This window comes from Propithecus coquereli, unplaced genomic scaffold, assembly GCF_000956105.1.
Source record: "Propithecus coquereli isolate 6110/MARCELLA unplaced genomic scaffold, Pcoq_1.0 Scaffold45, whole genome shotgun sequence".
In the NCBI taxonomy this organism is placed as follows: domain Eukaryota; kingdom Metazoa; phylum Chordata; class Mammalia; order Primates; family Indriidae; genus Propithecus; species Propithecus coquereli.
Window position 1 is genome coordinate 3,148,284 of NW_012150285.1, and position 16,914 is coordinate 3,165,197.

Consider the following 16,914-nt stretch of genomic DNA (forward strand, 5'->3'; position numbering starts at 1 on the left):
TGGCATCAGCCTTACTCACAGCAACCTCCAACTCCTGTGCTCAAGCGATCCTCCTGCCTCAGCCTCCCAAGTAGCTGGGACAACAGGCATGCATCACCATGCCCGGCTAATTTTTTATATACATATTTTTAGTTGTCCAGCTGATTTCTTGCTATTTTTTCAGTAGAGACAAGGTCTTGCTCTTTGCCCAGGCTGGTCTCGAACTCCTGAGCTCAAACAATCTGCCTGCCTCAGCCTCCCAGAGTGCTAGGATTACAGGCGTGAGCCACCACACCTGGCCTACTTTACTCTTCTTTCAAGACTCAGCTCACAATTCTTCCATGAAGTTTTCCCTGACATCAATCTTTTCCTCCTAAAATTAACCTCTCCATCTTGTGTGCCTCCATCAAACATTTATTATTACAACAATATTCCATCCTGCATTTATAGATCATAGGTTGCTGTCCTTCTACTAAATGGTAGAAGACAAGAATCACACCAAGTTAACCCTTGAGTCTCCAGTCCCTAATACATTTTTTACTTTCGATAACTATCATGTTCAATAAATGTTTACTAAATGCCTAAATGTGAATTTGACAAGGTATGTTAAAGTCCAGAAAATACAAAATACCAGGTAATTATGGACATATGAGACCTCAACTGGAAAAAGGGATCCAAACTGGTATCTCATCTAACTCAAAGAATTCTGACAGGCCTAGAATTTTTCTTCACGGGAAAAGCATGATGTTTTCAATATTCTGCTCATAAAGTGTCCTTGTAAGGGCCAAGATGCTCTCTGTACTGCATGCAACTAGGCAATGGCAGAGGCTTAATAGCTGAAAATGACCACTTACTTCCTATTGACTATTGTCTTCATTACCTTCTCCCTAGAGAGAAACGTAATTACACAGTTGCCAGGTTTAGTTTAAAGAATACTGCACTCTATGTCTAAAAATCACTAAGAGTTTTCAGGATTGTTTCAGACAGAGATTTCTTTACTTATTTATTTATTTGAGAACTCAGTGGAAAGGATGCTATTTCTGTCTTGTCTTTCTTTTCAACATATTCATGATCTAAAAAATTAATTGAATGATTCAAATTAGATATATCCTTACAACAGATATCATTTTTTAACAAGTGACATATCATGTTATTGATATTCTCAATACTAAAAGTATCAGATCTGAAGTAATCTGAAGGATTAAAAAAAGAAAGAAATATAGTTTTAGAAGATGTGTAAAAGAAGAATTCACCTATGCCATTTGGTTTATCCGGCTGTGTTGCTCCAGGTTTAAAGGACAAATCTGAGGCTAAAACATGGAAAATTTTAAGCATAGGGTACTGGCTTACTTTTTCACTGTTAGTTAACACTAACATCATTGTATATTTTTAAAAAATTTGACTTCCTTCTCTTATGAGATAAATAATCATTTATCTTGCATACTCAGAAAAACAAAATAAATAATGTTAATTGAGAATTCATCAGGACTTGAACTTTCACAGAGTTTGAAAATAGGGAAGATTCTTACCATTAAAAAATTTCCATTAATATTTGTATAGAATTTCTCTAAATCTGTAATTTGGAGATCCAAACTGTATTCTGTAATATGATGCAATTGAGTACTTGTTGGTATACTGGATAGAAAAGAAGGTATAGCTGAAAAATACCCTGGAGATATTCTAAGGACATCTCTTCATTTTACAGACTTAAAATGAGGCTCAGAGAATGTAATTTCTCATTTTACGTGTCTAGTTAGTATGAGAACCTAGAGGTTTTGACTCTCAATTTAAAATTTTAGTTATTTTCCTCTATATGTACTTGTTTCTTCTGAGACCATACATACCGAAATCGATAATCTCAAGATGTTTTCCTACATACAAGCAATATATATTTATTTTTTTCCTGTGTGCTTCTCCTCACGTATGTCTCATCATCTGTAATTTTATTTACCTCTGTTCCTTTGCAACTATCCCTCACAACCACACCACAATTAAACACCTTTGTTTTAAACACTGTTCCTGCCCCGCTAAAACTCCTTGGTGGGCACTAATTCCAGAGAAAAAATTTAATTGATACTTAAATGTATTAAGTAAAAAAATTCTAAACTAAGACAGTATTTTTTAGTGCAGGCAACCTACAAATTCGACGTTAAACCCTGCCTGAATCACCACTGTGCTCAGTTGTCAACTCAGTAAAGACACTACCAGGCCTCCCTTGGTATCCTGGAGGGGTGACTGATTCCAGGACCACCTGCAATTACCAAAAGCTGTGGATGCTCAAGCTCCCAATATAAAATGGCATAGTATTTGTGTGTAACCTAGTTACATCCTTCTGCATGCTTTAAATCATCGCTAGATTACATGTAATAAATACCTAATACAATTTAAATTTTATATAAATAGGTGTTATACAGTTTTGTTTTTTATTTGTATTATTTTTATTGTATTGTAATTTTTTTTATTTTATTGTTTTCAAATATTTTTGATCTGCAGTTAGTTTAATCCATGGGTACAAAACCCACAGATACAGAGGGCCGACTGATATTATGAAGTTTGTCTATTAATACAATAACCATATGAATTGAGATTATCATAAAATAGATGAGGTAATATAAAATGCATAACATTTTTCATATAGTAAAACTGACAAAATAGTTGTATACCTTAAGTGTATCCCAGTAGTTTTTTTTCAGATAAACAAATTATAATGGATATAATAAATCCATCCCTTCTTGTTATCCATTCCCTATTGTTACTAAATCTAAACAAGGGGCTTTTCATAGCATTATAACTATGAAAATAAATGACCGTCCTTGATATAAATATTAATCATATTAACAATAAGAATAAAATTACTATTCAAGTATATATATATGTGTGTGTGTGTATATATATATATATATATTTCACCAAATCTACTAACATCCATACTATAAACCTATGTGTCGTTTTAAATTTTGTAATGTCATTTTGTAGTAAGAATTAATCCAATACTGATTCTTAGTAATGCCATTCTCTTTGCATTTTACACAATATTTGAAGGATTTGGGCCTCTAAACTCATATTAAACATTTACCTAAAAAAAAAAACCTGAATTTCATGTGTTTTGGACAAAGCTAATTAAATTAGAAATGCCCTATTCATTCATAGTCTTAAATACATTCTTTCATATATCTCCAATTTTATCTCCCTCTTATTAATACTTTTGCCTTATGTGTAACATCACATAGGAAGACTTCTTCTTTCCCCAGTTGGTTTAGGCTAGTATTTCTAACCGTCATGTTATGCGTTGCATTTCTGTTTATAAATTTTGCAGAGAAAAAAGGAATAAACATTCCTCTGTTATGCATCTAACTGGATAATGTCCAAACCCTGTAGCAAATCCATTCATAAGGTCAATTCTGTGATTTATAAAAGTTGAACAAATGTTAAAAAAAAAAGGAGGGTGGGGAGCGGTAGGTATGCAGGACTAATTCTGTTTATAATATACTTTAGCTTCTATTTTATAATTTAGTGTTTACCTCAGAATACAAGACATTGTGTTTTTTAAAGTTTTTCAGTTTCCAGAATACAAGGTTCAAAATTAGATTAGCATTGTGTAGTATGAAAGTGATCACTCCATATATTTGAAAAATGAAATATCTGTTGAATAAATTTAAATTTTGGTATAATAGATACACAAAAAGTAAATCACCTAAACAATTATATTTTACCTTTTCACCTTTAGATCCCTTGAGACCTCTGACACCATCTGCTCCCTATGGAATAAATTAGAAGTATTAAATAACTATAACATTTCACATTAAAAGTAAATAATTTAACAATTTAAAACAATTTAACAATTACCTTTACTCCCCGGGGGCCAGGGTAGCCAATAGGACCCTGTGGGCCAGGAGGACCCTGAAAAAGATTCATTGCGACTTAAACATCTCACATGCTGAAAGAGCTACTAATTAATGTACCTTAATTTTAGCAAATAATCAACAAAAATATGGTATTTTTCTACTATAATACTTGGTAAAGATTTCTTGGGTAGTTTTTCCTTTGTTTCTAAAATCAGCTACGATGAATAAACCATGTGACTGGCACTATCCACTCCAAACTTATTAAATCATATATTTATGCTAAAAATAGATATTTAAATGGTCTAAGACAAATATTATAAGTATGTAAAATAATGTAAACAATTAGATAATTTATAATTAAGGTTTTAACCTGAAAAAATATGCTATGCTCAATGTCTACAGTAGACAGTTATTGATTAACCAACAGGATCAATAGTTTCTAACAGAAAATTTGTATAAATTTGTAGAATTCACATCATCAAGAATATGATCAAAATTATATATATTTTCCAGAGCTGGCTTTATTTCTCTAGACTCCCTAAAGGAAACATTATATAAAATAGAATTTACAATTTCTGCAGTAATGCTGAGACTTTTAATGCTATATTAAACAAATCCTAAACTAACAACTCTAACAAAAATGATCCTAGCCCCACCACTGTCATCCAAAGTCACCCTAACATTGAATATGCTTTTATTATATTTCACTTAGATATTTTCAAAACTATTGTTCTTAAATGTAATAGCCTCTCAGCTAAAGGATACCAGAAAGTCATAAGTAATAATAAAATTATCTAAGCAGTTTAATGATATTTGATAATTCTTGTCCAATTTCACTGTTATATGATGTTATCATTTACTCCACGTATAATATATAGATGGAATGTGGATCTATTCCTGATCATGAGAATATTTAAAAAAAATAAAAAACACAAGTTAATTTATAAAATTATTAATACAAAATTAAAAGTTATCCATCTAAGGCACGTGTGTTTATTATACCAAAAATATAACAATTCCTATTTCAATGTTAAGATAAGTTCTTTAGAAAGCAGACATATATATAGGTAGAGATAAAATATTTTCTGGTGTTTATTTTCTAATACATCCCTAAGTGATCAAAGAAGAATATATGTATTATAGAGATGACCAGATTAAGGCAACTTCCTCTTAAAGATAAATTGACAGGACATTGAAATGGATACTTTGGAACCTACCAGAGCACCCTTTTCTCCAGACTGGCCTTCTTTTCCAGGATGACCCTATATTTACCAAAAATATATACTGATCAGATGCAATATTAATGGTATTTGATAAAACTATGAAATGGTTCCTTTTGTTTTAAGTCTATTTAGATCTTACTCTTTAAGTTTCAAAAATTATTGAACACTTGGGCATCAGTATATATGGCTTAAAATAATATTGAAAACTGTGGTATTTGGAAGCATACATAACAAGCTTATATTTGATGGATGTATGTTTCATCAAATTCATAATGCATTTGAGAAGGCTTGGAGAGGTACATAAAACAATATATACCATGCATTAACAATTCAATCTGTCTCAATTAGAGTCTTACATAATGGTAATTAATTCCTCTCATGTTTTGCATATTGATCAAATTATTTTGCATACACCTTCAAAAAGCAACTAAGGCATGTGTATGGGACATCTGAAAATATAGCAAGATCATAAATACTAATAGCATTAATAATCAACTTACTGAGGTTCAGTAAATAAAAATTTACAGCTACTACAATTATACTCAATAATGAGTAGAGGTAAAGTGAGAAATTTTGTATCCTAGCTCTCAAAAATAAGTAGTTTGAAGAGAAAAGAAATCCACAAATCACAATTTTTTAAAATAACAACTGTAGAGATTACATAATTATATTATTTATTACTATGTCAGGGGAAATAATAAATGTTGCTATATTTCCAGAAAAGGAGGAAAGGCTGAGGAATTTTCATGGAAGATGTCTGAGGAAATTTATTAACGGTAAGGCACTTCACTCTTAGAAAGAAAACAGGTACTTTGGAAAGGAGAAGAGGTTGGAGTTGGGATTTCTATAGAAAAAATAGACATATGGAAAGGTATAGTGACAGAAAACTTCCAGCATGCTGAGAAAATGTGATTGGACCTATTTTCCTGTAGCTATTTGTTCATGAGGGAGTAGGAAAATATGAAATTTTGGAAAGGTTCTGGCCAGAATGCCAGACTGAGTTTACGCAAAGGCGACTGTGAGCTCGTTAAAGAATCTGCAATATGGAAGTGATGTAATGGTATTTTAGAGAGATCATTGTTTAATTATTGGCTCAATTTGTTTTCACTACTAACTTCATACATTCATTTCTAAAACAGGTAAAAATCTATTTTTGAAGATAACGTTTAGACATTTTAATAATCAGGTAGCTGTTACTTACAGGAGGCCCATCGGCACCAGGAAGCCCACCAAGCCCTGGTTTTCCTTGTGGTCCCTTATCAAATAGAGAAAGAGAACATTTTATTGGAAAAAAATGAAAATAATGAAAAATTCTGGTTTGTACATACACTGCTAATAAAATTCTTGAGTCACTAACTTCTATTTATAAGCGACAAAGACTTATATTTTAACATGTTATGCGGAAGAATTGGTATATAAAAATAATTGAAAACCAAATTTAACATGCCAAAAATATGTCTTTTTAGTCTGCTTAGTAGTCATAAATGCATCTTTTTTAAATTAGTTTTTGAATATCACAATAGACTAGAGCTTAGAGAATAAACAAGAAACAATATACCTCAGAAATCCATTGATTTATATCATCGAAGAGGTAATCACTGGATATTTTATCAATAATATAAATAAGTGCAAATTTAAAAAATTATAGTAACAGTGATTTAAGAAATGTATTACAGTGTGATAGTTATTCATAGGACATGAAGAAAAATAAATCTATTTGGATGTTAAAAGAACGTTTCCTAATATGCAACCAACAAATAATAACAAAGTACCGATTCAGCAGATCACTCCAATCCGTGTTTAACCACAGAAGATTTCAAATCTCATTTACCTTTCCCAGTGCTAACTTTGGACTATGGTAAGAAATACCATTTCAAGAAGAAGACCCTTTCTTGGGAGAAAAGTAGGCAGTTTGCTGAGAATATTAACTTTATCAGTTCCTCAACACCAAAAGCATTATTGTTTACTGGTCAAGTTATTAGCCAGTATTTTGAAACAATAGAAAAGGCAAGAATACATCAGCAACCATAAATGCTGGGCATGGTTTAAGGTTTTTCCATTCTCAGAGAGTATTTAGGATAAGCATTGTATTTGCCTTGGCTAATATTACAGAATTTTACAAGAAAACTTCAATTACATCAGTATAAAACAAACAAGCAAAAACCCTTAAAGGTAAATTTTAAATTGAACAATTCAGATTTATAACTGAAATTAATTATATTTCATTTAAAGAACTTAAAAATTTCAATCTTCTTCACCAGTCTGCAAAGTCATATTCAGTCAAGTAACTTAACACTATAATAATTATTATACAACATTAAGTTTTTGATGGCATCATTGTGCCTGTCACTTATATTACTTTTTGTTCTCAAGACAATGGATTTATTTCTTCAAAACAAAATGCAATGCACAAAGAACTATTACATTAATCATTATTATCAGCAGATGTGATATTTTTATGGCAATAACCTTGTGGGAAATACTACACAAATTTTTTTGTGTTATATATTTGAAGGTAGACAAGAAATATTAAAACTTTTATACTATAACATGATTTTTAAGTCAAATTAAAATCAATTATCTCTTTTAGAACAGAAGTTCATGACAACAGAATGGTTTGTCTGCTTTCTTGACTGCTTGCTGTTTCCATGGAAAGGGAGGAATAAAATTGAATGAATGTCATAGTTTTTAGATTTTAACAAAATAGTAGAAATCATTGAATGCATCTATGCACTATGATAAACAATTTATGTATATTATCTACATTCTCAAAGAGTTTCTTGAAACATTATCATCTAAGAGTTTAGGTAAACTAAGCAATGTCAATATGGGACAGTGTTGCAATCTGAACGAACCCAGGTCTGCACCCGTGTCTTCAAATCCCCTTCCTTAACTAGTATTTATTCTGTGCCATGGTGTTTCATACTGGGCTCATAGAGTTATACAACATCATTTGTTTCCTATAAAGCAATTAATATATGAATGATATAAATTTTGAACTAATAAATAACAGGAAATATTCAGTATATTTATTTTTAAAATAAAATAAACAATGATTTTGTCACATATGCACTAGATTCAGAAAAAAACAAATAGTTGTATCCATTTTCGTTCATTAACTTAAACTTTATGAAATATTTTATCACAAATATAACAAAAGCACAGGCTATAACTTAGGACAAAATCCATAAAAGTTTTTGAATATTAAAAATATATGAAATTAGTTAAATTATGTTTAAATGTTAGTTTTACATCATTATATAATTTTTAAAAATTACTGTTCCCCAAGTCTTGGGAGACAGGATTGTTGAGCTAGGATAAATAGATCACAGATTATCATAAAAATATAAAAGTAACCATTTTTACATTTTAATACAGATGCAATACAAAATATATACTATAGATGCATTATAATTAAAAGATGTTTCCCTCATGTTCTTGAGTTGCTTTATATTTTTGATGGAAAGAGATTGTCTCTGAACCTACAAGCTTAAAATGTTCAGATCAGAGACAGAAGCAGTATATACTTAGGACAGCTCTCTTCTTACCACCATTAAGTGCTGTGAATCAGATCCTATATTTTACCTCTGGCTCAGCAAAGGGAATTGAAATATAACAATTTTCCCTAGAGCAAATTCTTCTTAATAATCCAGTGCATATATGACAAAATCATGGTAAAAATTTTAATAAGTGCATGTTTCAAGTACAATTTATAATAAATATAGCACGCTTATGGTGAGCTAATCTAAAATATTAAATTGGTCCAGATTAACATCTTTGATCTAAAGCAAAGATTTAAAACCACCTTTATTTAGAACCAAACATCTGCAACTACACAGAAAACATCCCAGAAAAGGGTACTTTAATGAGCATTAAATCTGGTATATTAACTCTTACAACTCAGTAATAAGATATTATTAGAATATTACCAAAGGATATGAATAAATATTTTACCACGGAGGTTATAGAAATGGAAAGATGTTCAAATCACTAGTGATCATAGGGAAATACAAATCATAACCACAATGAGATACCATTTCACACCAAGAAGAATTGACATGATCAAAAAATCAGACCACAACAAGTTATTAGTGAAGATGTGGAGAAACTAGTACCCTCACACATTGCTGATAGCAAGGAAAAAATGGTGCAAAATCTTTGAAAAACAATTTTGGAAACTTCTTAAATTTTAAACATAAGTTTACCATCTGACCCAGGAATTCTACTTCTAAGTATATACCAAAAGGAAAAGAAAGCAGATCTACACAAAGACTAGAATGCAAATATTAACAGCCATACTATTTTGTGGACCATAGCTAAAAAGTATAAACTACCCATGTGCTATTAACTACTGAATAAGTAAACAGAACCTGGCATATCCAGTCAAGAGAACAGTATTAGGCAATAAAAAGGAGCAAAATACTGATATATGTATACTACAACATGGATAAACCTCAAAAACATTATGCCAAAAAAGGAAATCAGATATAAAGGTCACTTACTTTATTCATTTATATGATTAAAACTGTGTATTAAATTCATTCATATATTTCATTCATATGAAACATTCAGAAAAGGCAAATCCATAGGGACAGAAAGTAGATCAGGTGTCTACATCTGGGGGTGGAAAAGGGGACTGTGAATTGATACAAATATTCTTCTGGAGTGGCATGAATAGTCTGAGTTAGATTGTGGCACAGCTTTGTAAATTTACTAAAAGTCATTGACCTGTGCTTTTAAAGCAAATGAAATTTTACAGCATATAAATTATACCACAATAAAGCTGTTAATGTTTTTTAAAGAATTGATGTTCATAGAAATCAACAAAAATAAGGGAAAAAAATGTGTTAGAAAGAGCCAGCTACTAATTGTGCTGTAACTACAGGAAACAATATATTACTCAAAGAATTTGGCAGAGGAGATCAGGGAAAAAGACATCTCTTTAATTAAAGATTTATTCCTGTTTTGAGCCAGACATTGAGTTATTAACAAGAACATCATTTGTCATTCATACATGAGAAATGGTGACAATGACAACCTCACAATTTTCCCTTAATCAGATCTTGCTATGAACCCTTTGTCACAAGCAAACCTAATTACGTTTTTCAAATAACGAGAAAGAAAAGAGAACCAAAATAAAGACAAAACATCCACTCATACCAGGATGTTTTTGAAATTAATATAGCTGAGAATGTCACATTTGGAAGCTGTCCAAATGGTAACTCTGAAATTTTATCACTCACAGTTTAAAAATGTATGAATGAATTCTCCCAACACTATACTCATATGGTTTAACTCCAGATTAATTCTTTATGTGCTGAGCCATCTAGATATCTTAACAGAAATAGAAGGCAGGCCTTACACCTGCCTAACGTTGTTAACCCCAGACTTGTTTATCAGGCATTACTAGAAAAACAGAGTAACTTACTTTTTCACCAGGGGGACCAATGGGACCTTGCGGACCAGGAAGACCCTATTTTAAAAGAATTTATTTCATATGTCAGGAATCACATCAGAAGAATACACTTTTAAAATAGTAAATTATTAGCTCTCTATTGCATGTGACATGAATTATAAAACTCTATATATATCCCCCAACTCCCCAAGGAGTTTTGGAATACTATGAGGAGTTTTACACAAGCTACTCTTTTTGCAAAGGCACTGCAACATGATGCTATTCAGAGCTCTCCTGCAGATGTGGCTACTTGTCCTAGCATTCCCTAAACACTAAATGACTCATTTTTCTCTTGGAAAAAAAAGAAGCTTCTGTAAGTTTGCTCAAATTAAAAAAAAAAAAAAAAAAAAAGGAAAAAATATATCTTCCTATGGTCACATTTTAAACATTGTTATCCATACACAGAAAATTTTGAGGCTGTCAATTTTCTTTTGAATAGATAACCATTTTACCCCCATAATTTGAAAGGAGCTCCAATGGCTTAGACTTACTTGAGGTCCTGGGTTTCCTTGCTGACCTGGAGGTCCAGGCTCCCCTTGGGGACCCTACCACAGAAAAATATAAAGAGTCTTTAATAGGGCTAGTTCACAAAATATGTTTTTTTTCTTCTCAATTGGGAAATAGCCCCCAAACCAGTTTTCCCTCAAAGGAATTTGGAAAATATTGCAAAATATTAATGCTAGCAGTAATTAATATATTTACCAAAATGTAAGAAATCTTTAGATTTAGCATCATGGTTTGTTAGTCCTCAGATTCAAAGATGAATTATGTTATGGACATTTGCTACATACCATGTTCCCTTTTGGTCCTGGGGGGCCATCTATACCGGCCATGCCCTTCAATGAAGAAAATAGTATGTATGGTTGTTTATAAATTTAGATGCTAAAACAGAAAATCAAAAAGACTAATCTAATAGCATGACACCCACTAGCCTAAGATGACTAAAAAGTATTTTAGGATTTAATGGAAACATGAAAATAGCAAGACCTATCCTCTGCTATCCATGTCCACCTTGGAGACAATCTAGCAACATTTCCCACTGCATGCTGGAGATTTAACATGCAAACAGTAAGATAGATAACCAAGAGAAAAAAAAAAACACAAATGTGGGAAAGAATGATCAGTTATGCAGCATCATTATATCTTAGAATATAACTAGGTGGTAAACTCTTGGCTGTCGACTGAGAACTTTAATGACCCATCAGCTTTAAAGAGTTTGGCAACAGGTTTTCCCTAGAAAATCCTGAATGTCTTTAGCAATACATACAGGCTGCCCTGGTGGTCCTGGAGTACCCCTTGGTCCCAGCAAACCTCGTGGACCCTAAGAGGAACAAGAGAGGACGTCTTCATAAGAAATAGCCTCAAAAACATGTCTTTTCCTCTGAAGAAATTCTAAGGTAATGTTTGGAGTAAAAATATTTGTATATCTTCTCTTAACACTCTGAAAGTGATATTTAAAATGCCCTGTTTATGAAATGTAAATATGTAGTGTTTATACTGATCCAAAAGCCAAAATGGATAACAGTGAGTCTTCAGTACATAAACTATGTATCTTTTAGTCTATAAATTTACATATGCAGCACCAAGGAAATGTTTAAAATAGGAAATAGTTTAATACTTTAAATAAGGCACTTTTGAATGACAACCCTGAATCTTAGTATTCAGTCAGATAGACAATACAAATAGAATAACCTGGAATCTCATTTATTTTACATTTAGGCAAATTCCATCTTGACATAGCATTCATTGAGGTATAGAAACAGACAGCTGGATAACTACATATGCAGATTAAAGAAAGCATTCTTGAGAGAAGATTTCTTAAATTATTACTATTTACCATCCTCTCTCCTCCTTTTTATTCCCCCTCCTCCACCTGTTTACCTTCTTTAACTTCTTTAGAAAAATCAATACAATAATTTACTGTCTCTCCCATTTGCTTGAACTTATTTGACCTGACAGGCTCTAGGATGTGGCAAATTGAGACTGAAATTAGAAGGTCCGTTTCTAACCTAGTTCTTTTGTTAGCTAGCTTTGAGTAAACCTTCCCAGTTCAGTTTCCTCATTTATAATATTCAGTGGAGAAAAATAATATAATTCGGTATATACTAAGTGCCTCATTCTTTTGTTTCTTCTGGTGATGATATTCATTTATCCTAAATACATAAAATATGTTATGACCTATTGATGATAGAAAACAAAAAAAAAGAAACAAAACAAAGAAACAGCCACAAAAACTAGGAAAGTTAACTATTTTTGGCATGTAACATTTTTAATTAAAGATGTTACATTCCACATTTTTCTCTCAATTTTCTAAGATTTTTCTCTATGACAAAAGAGGAGTTCTCTATATATTTTTTTACATGACAATTATCTGGTTAGCTTAGGTAAAACTGTGATATTTACCTGAGTTTATTATTGCTTTTATATGTGTGATACCAGACACTATTACTCAAAAACAGAAATATTGTTACTTAAAGAGAAACAAAGAAAGTTGCTTACAGCTTCACCTGGAAGACCCCTTGGTCCTATTTCTCCATCTTCTCCCTGTCATTGACAAAATGAACAAGAGGGTAGAGCATTTAGACAATGTATCATTTCAACATGATTTTGTCCTCTTATGTTTTAATTTTAAATATTTATTTAAAAAATGGAAAAAAGTCTTAATATACCCTCATTCCATCATCACCAGGAGGACCTGGAGGACCTTGGGGACCTCGTTCACCCTGTTAAATAAATATGAATATGATTAGCATATGAAATAAGCAAAATGTTGACAAGTCCATCAGGTAGCCACCCTAACCAAATATAACAGGGCATTTGGCAAGAAAAACTTATGTTTTATTTGCTTGCCTCAGAACACTTCACAGATTAATTATAATTTCACAACTTTAACTGGGTTTACATATTAACACGCTAGGAAAAATATTCCCTCAATTTTCAATGCAAAAAGTTTACATAAAATAAATACCTAAAATAATTTTCAGACATTTAGTTATTACAAGCTAAACCATTTAGAAATTATTTTTCTAAAAATTGTTTTAAACATGGGAACACTTTGGTGATTTTAACTTAAATATTTTCTACTTCTAAGTAAATTATATTAAATCGGCACAACTCTTAAGTACTAAAGGAATTTTGGAATTTTTAAAAAAGACAAAATTATATATTAATCTTGACATGTGTTACGCATACACTAGATATTTGGCTAAACATTCATAGAGTTCTCTTTTCTTTTTCCCTTTTTTTCTTCTCCAATTTACTTGAAGTTTGTCTTAACTTCATTCTTAACTTCTGATAAAAAAAGCAGTGAAGATCCAAAGCTGATCTTTCTTTGAGAAATTGTCTCTTTAATTCCCCACTAAATATATCTACTGGACTGCTATTCAGCATGGCGCTTTGTTTAGTCTTAGCAAATTATAAGCTCTGGCATTGGACTGAAAGCTCATATCATCAAAAAGAAATTATATAGTGCCCGGTATATTATTACATTAATGACAGACTGCCTACAGATGTTTTCTTTTGAGTATATTTCCACAGACAAAATGTAAAAGGCAAATTAAGACAATTATCAAAAAACTAGAGTAAAATTAAATATCTACAGTTGCTCTTCTATTAATGTGATATTTTTCACATACATGTACATAAAGATTCCACCTCAATTTATGTTTGTGTACAAGGAGTATTTTAGTGTTCTAAAAATAATCAAAGAACTTACATTGATGGCAATGTGTAATTTTACCTATCCTTCTCCAAGTATCTGTCAGATATTATAATTTACTAAATGGATCCACATATGTACAAATTAATATTCTTCTTCTTCTGATTTCCTCAAGTGTAGCAATTTTAAAATATTTCATAACATCCTAATTATTAATATCTCTGGATAAAAAGTAATAGATGTATCTTACCCTGTGACCTTTGTCACCTGGCAGACCTGGAAGTCCATCAAATCCTCGATCTCCCTGTAAAACCATAATCATCATCATCACATGCCCAGTCTAGATATGTACTGTAATTTGAAGGCGATGTATTCTTTCATATCCAGAAATTTTATTGTAAAATATAAAATTTTCCAGGGTGAACTGACATAAAAAATCTGAATATGAAAATATATGAGCTCCTGACCTTTGCCCCAGGTTCTCCTGGCATTCCTCTTCCTCCATCTGCACCTGGACGGCCCTGATAATGCCAAGAACTTCATTAAACAAAAGGGATTCTTACCAGCAGAGAGTAAAAGACAACAAAATAATTGATCATTGCGGATGCTCTCAAAATACACAATGAAAATAAGCCATACCCTTTTTCCAGGTTTTCCTGTCGGACCAGGAGGACCCTGGACACCTCGAGGGCCCTATATCAAAAAATCATAATGAAATCATATTACAGATTTCTTAATTTACAAATTCAATGACATTAAGAGAGCTGGTTTTGGAAAATGTTATTAATATCTTCTTAACTTCCCCTTAATGATTTAAACATCGGAAATTATTTTTGCATAAAAGTTCAGGTAAAGCAGAAAAAAGACATCAATTTTTCTAAATGGCTTCTTATAAAGAAAGACCATATTACCTATCGAGTTCATATGTAGACATGTGATTGTGTTTAAACAAAAATCATAATGGGGTATATTAAACGTTAAAAATATCCTCAATTACTCATTTTATTCTCAAAACCTTGGGGTTTTATATTTTCCTTGACAGAACACACTCTTAACCATCCATCCCATTTCTCTTCTCTTTCCAATCCCCTTTCCTTCACCTTTTTCTTCATTTTCTGGATATTCTCTCCTTGATACTTCTTCTTTCATTGCACTTATCCATGTTGGATTGCAATTGTTTTTTCTTATATCTCAATTCCATTAGATTGTTAACTGCTACAGTCTTCAACTAAATCTGTTTTTTTCCCATTATACACCTACAATTTAGCACAGTGCCTGGTATATGTTTCTTCTGTCATCTACAAAATGCTGGGGGATAACTCATCAATCCCTAAAGCAAATATTGACTGGCACCATGCTATATCATATTGAAGGTTAAAAATTCTCAATGCATTATTTTTGTCTTCAGTAGTAGTACAACACAATGTATCAAAATACACCTTATGTGGGGATCAAAATACATGTTTTAAAATAAAATTACACAGCTAATAATAGACCAAATGTAGTTCCAGTATAAATATTATTAATATATATGCCTTCACATTTAACTAACTATATACCCCTTTTAAAGTTAATTTAAACAATATGCATATAGTGAGCATAGCAGAAAAATGAAACCCACATTTGAAAATATAGATTATTTTTATGATCACCATAATCTATTCATTCTAGAAATAAAAAATAAGGATTGTCTAGTAATTACAGGTTAAAGCATATAGCTTTTATTTTTTATTTATTTATTTTTTTTTTGAGACAGAGTCTCACTCTGTTGCTGGGCTAGAGTGCCGTGGCATCAGCCTAGCTCACAGCAACCTCAAACTCCTGGACTCAAGTGTTCCTCTTGCCTCAGCCTCAGGAGCTGGGACTACAGGTATACACCACCATGCCCAGCTAATTTTTTCTATTTTTAGTAGAGATGGGCGTCTCGTTCTTGCTCAGGCTAGTCTTGAACTTCTGACCTCAAGCGATCCTTCTGCCTCGGCCTCTCAGAGTGCTAGGATTTCAGGCATGAGCCACCGCACCCAGTCAAGAGTATAGCTTTTAAAAAAATTATTATAGTGAGAAGACTCTATCCTGAATTCTAATTAGAAAGCAAGGGGAAACGATAACAGGACAAATATTTTTAATTTTTAATGAAAATAATTCTTCATTTGATATTACATCTCTTTCTTTGCATTTAGGGAGTTAGGAAAAACTGCAAAATCCAAGAAAACTACAGCATGTTTTCAGTTTCAGCTGTATTATAAAGCAAAGAATTTGATCAAAAAGTTCACGAACTTTGCAAAATAATAAGCTCCCTAGATTTTCAGGTAGTGTAATTTCAATATTTTTATGCAATTCCCAGTTAACCTGCAAATGCTTTCCATCCTTTTATACTAATGTTAATCAAGCATAAAAATAAGGCTGCCACATCCCACATCACCCAAATACCTTTATCAGTTTCCTCTGGATATCTTTCGTTTCAAAATAAATCGTGGTGCATACATACAATAGAATACTACTCAGCAACAAAAAAGAAAGCTCTATAGATGCACTCATCAACTGTGATGAATCTGAAAGGCACTGTGCTGTGTCAAAGAAGCCAGTCTGGAAAAATTACATAATGTATGATGTTCTTTTTATGGTATTCTCCAAAAGACAAAACTGTAGTAATAAAGAATGGATCAATGGTTGCCAGGTGTTAGGGGCTGGGAAGATATGACTGCAGAGATATGACTACTGATGATTGGTGTGGTGGTTATAAAGAACATATAT

At 31.8% G+C, this 16,914-nt stretch overlaps 1 protein-coding gene across 1 annotated transcript in view; it reads right to left on the bottom strand.

Moving 5' to 3' along the window:
* The window catches only part of COL11A1 (collagen, type XI, alpha 1), a 221,557-nt gene that overhangs the window by 119,810 nt on the left and 84,833 nt on the right, over positions 1 to 16,914 (bottom strand). Inside the window, exons 15-27 of the mRNA XM_012654837.1 lie at positions 14,800 to 14,853; positions 14,628 to 14,681; positions 14,411 to 14,464; positions 13,172 to 13,225; positions 13,002 to 13,046; positions 11,770 to 11,823; positions 11,294 to 11,338; positions 10,994 to 11,047; positions 10,476 to 10,520; positions 6,249 to 6,302; positions 5,042 to 5,086; positions 3,826 to 3,879; positions 3,693 to 3,737 (exon numbers count right to left, since the gene is read on the bottom strand). Of these exons, the coding sequence (XP_012510291.1) occupies positions 3,693 to 3,737; positions 3,826 to 3,879; positions 5,042 to 5,086; positions 6,249 to 6,302; positions 10,476 to 10,520; positions 10,994 to 11,047; positions 11,294 to 11,338; positions 11,770 to 11,823; positions 13,002 to 13,046; positions 13,172 to 13,225; positions 14,411 to 14,464; positions 14,628 to 14,681; positions 14,800 to 14,853 (657 nt within the window). The remainder of the gene's footprint in view (positions 1 to 3,692; positions 3,738 to 3,825; positions 3,880 to 5,041; positions 5,087 to 6,248; positions 6,303 to 10,475; positions 10,521 to 10,993; positions 11,048 to 11,293; positions 11,339 to 11,769; positions 11,824 to 13,001; positions 13,047 to 13,171; positions 13,226 to 14,410; positions 14,465 to 14,627; positions 14,682 to 14,799; positions 14,854 to 16,914) is intronic.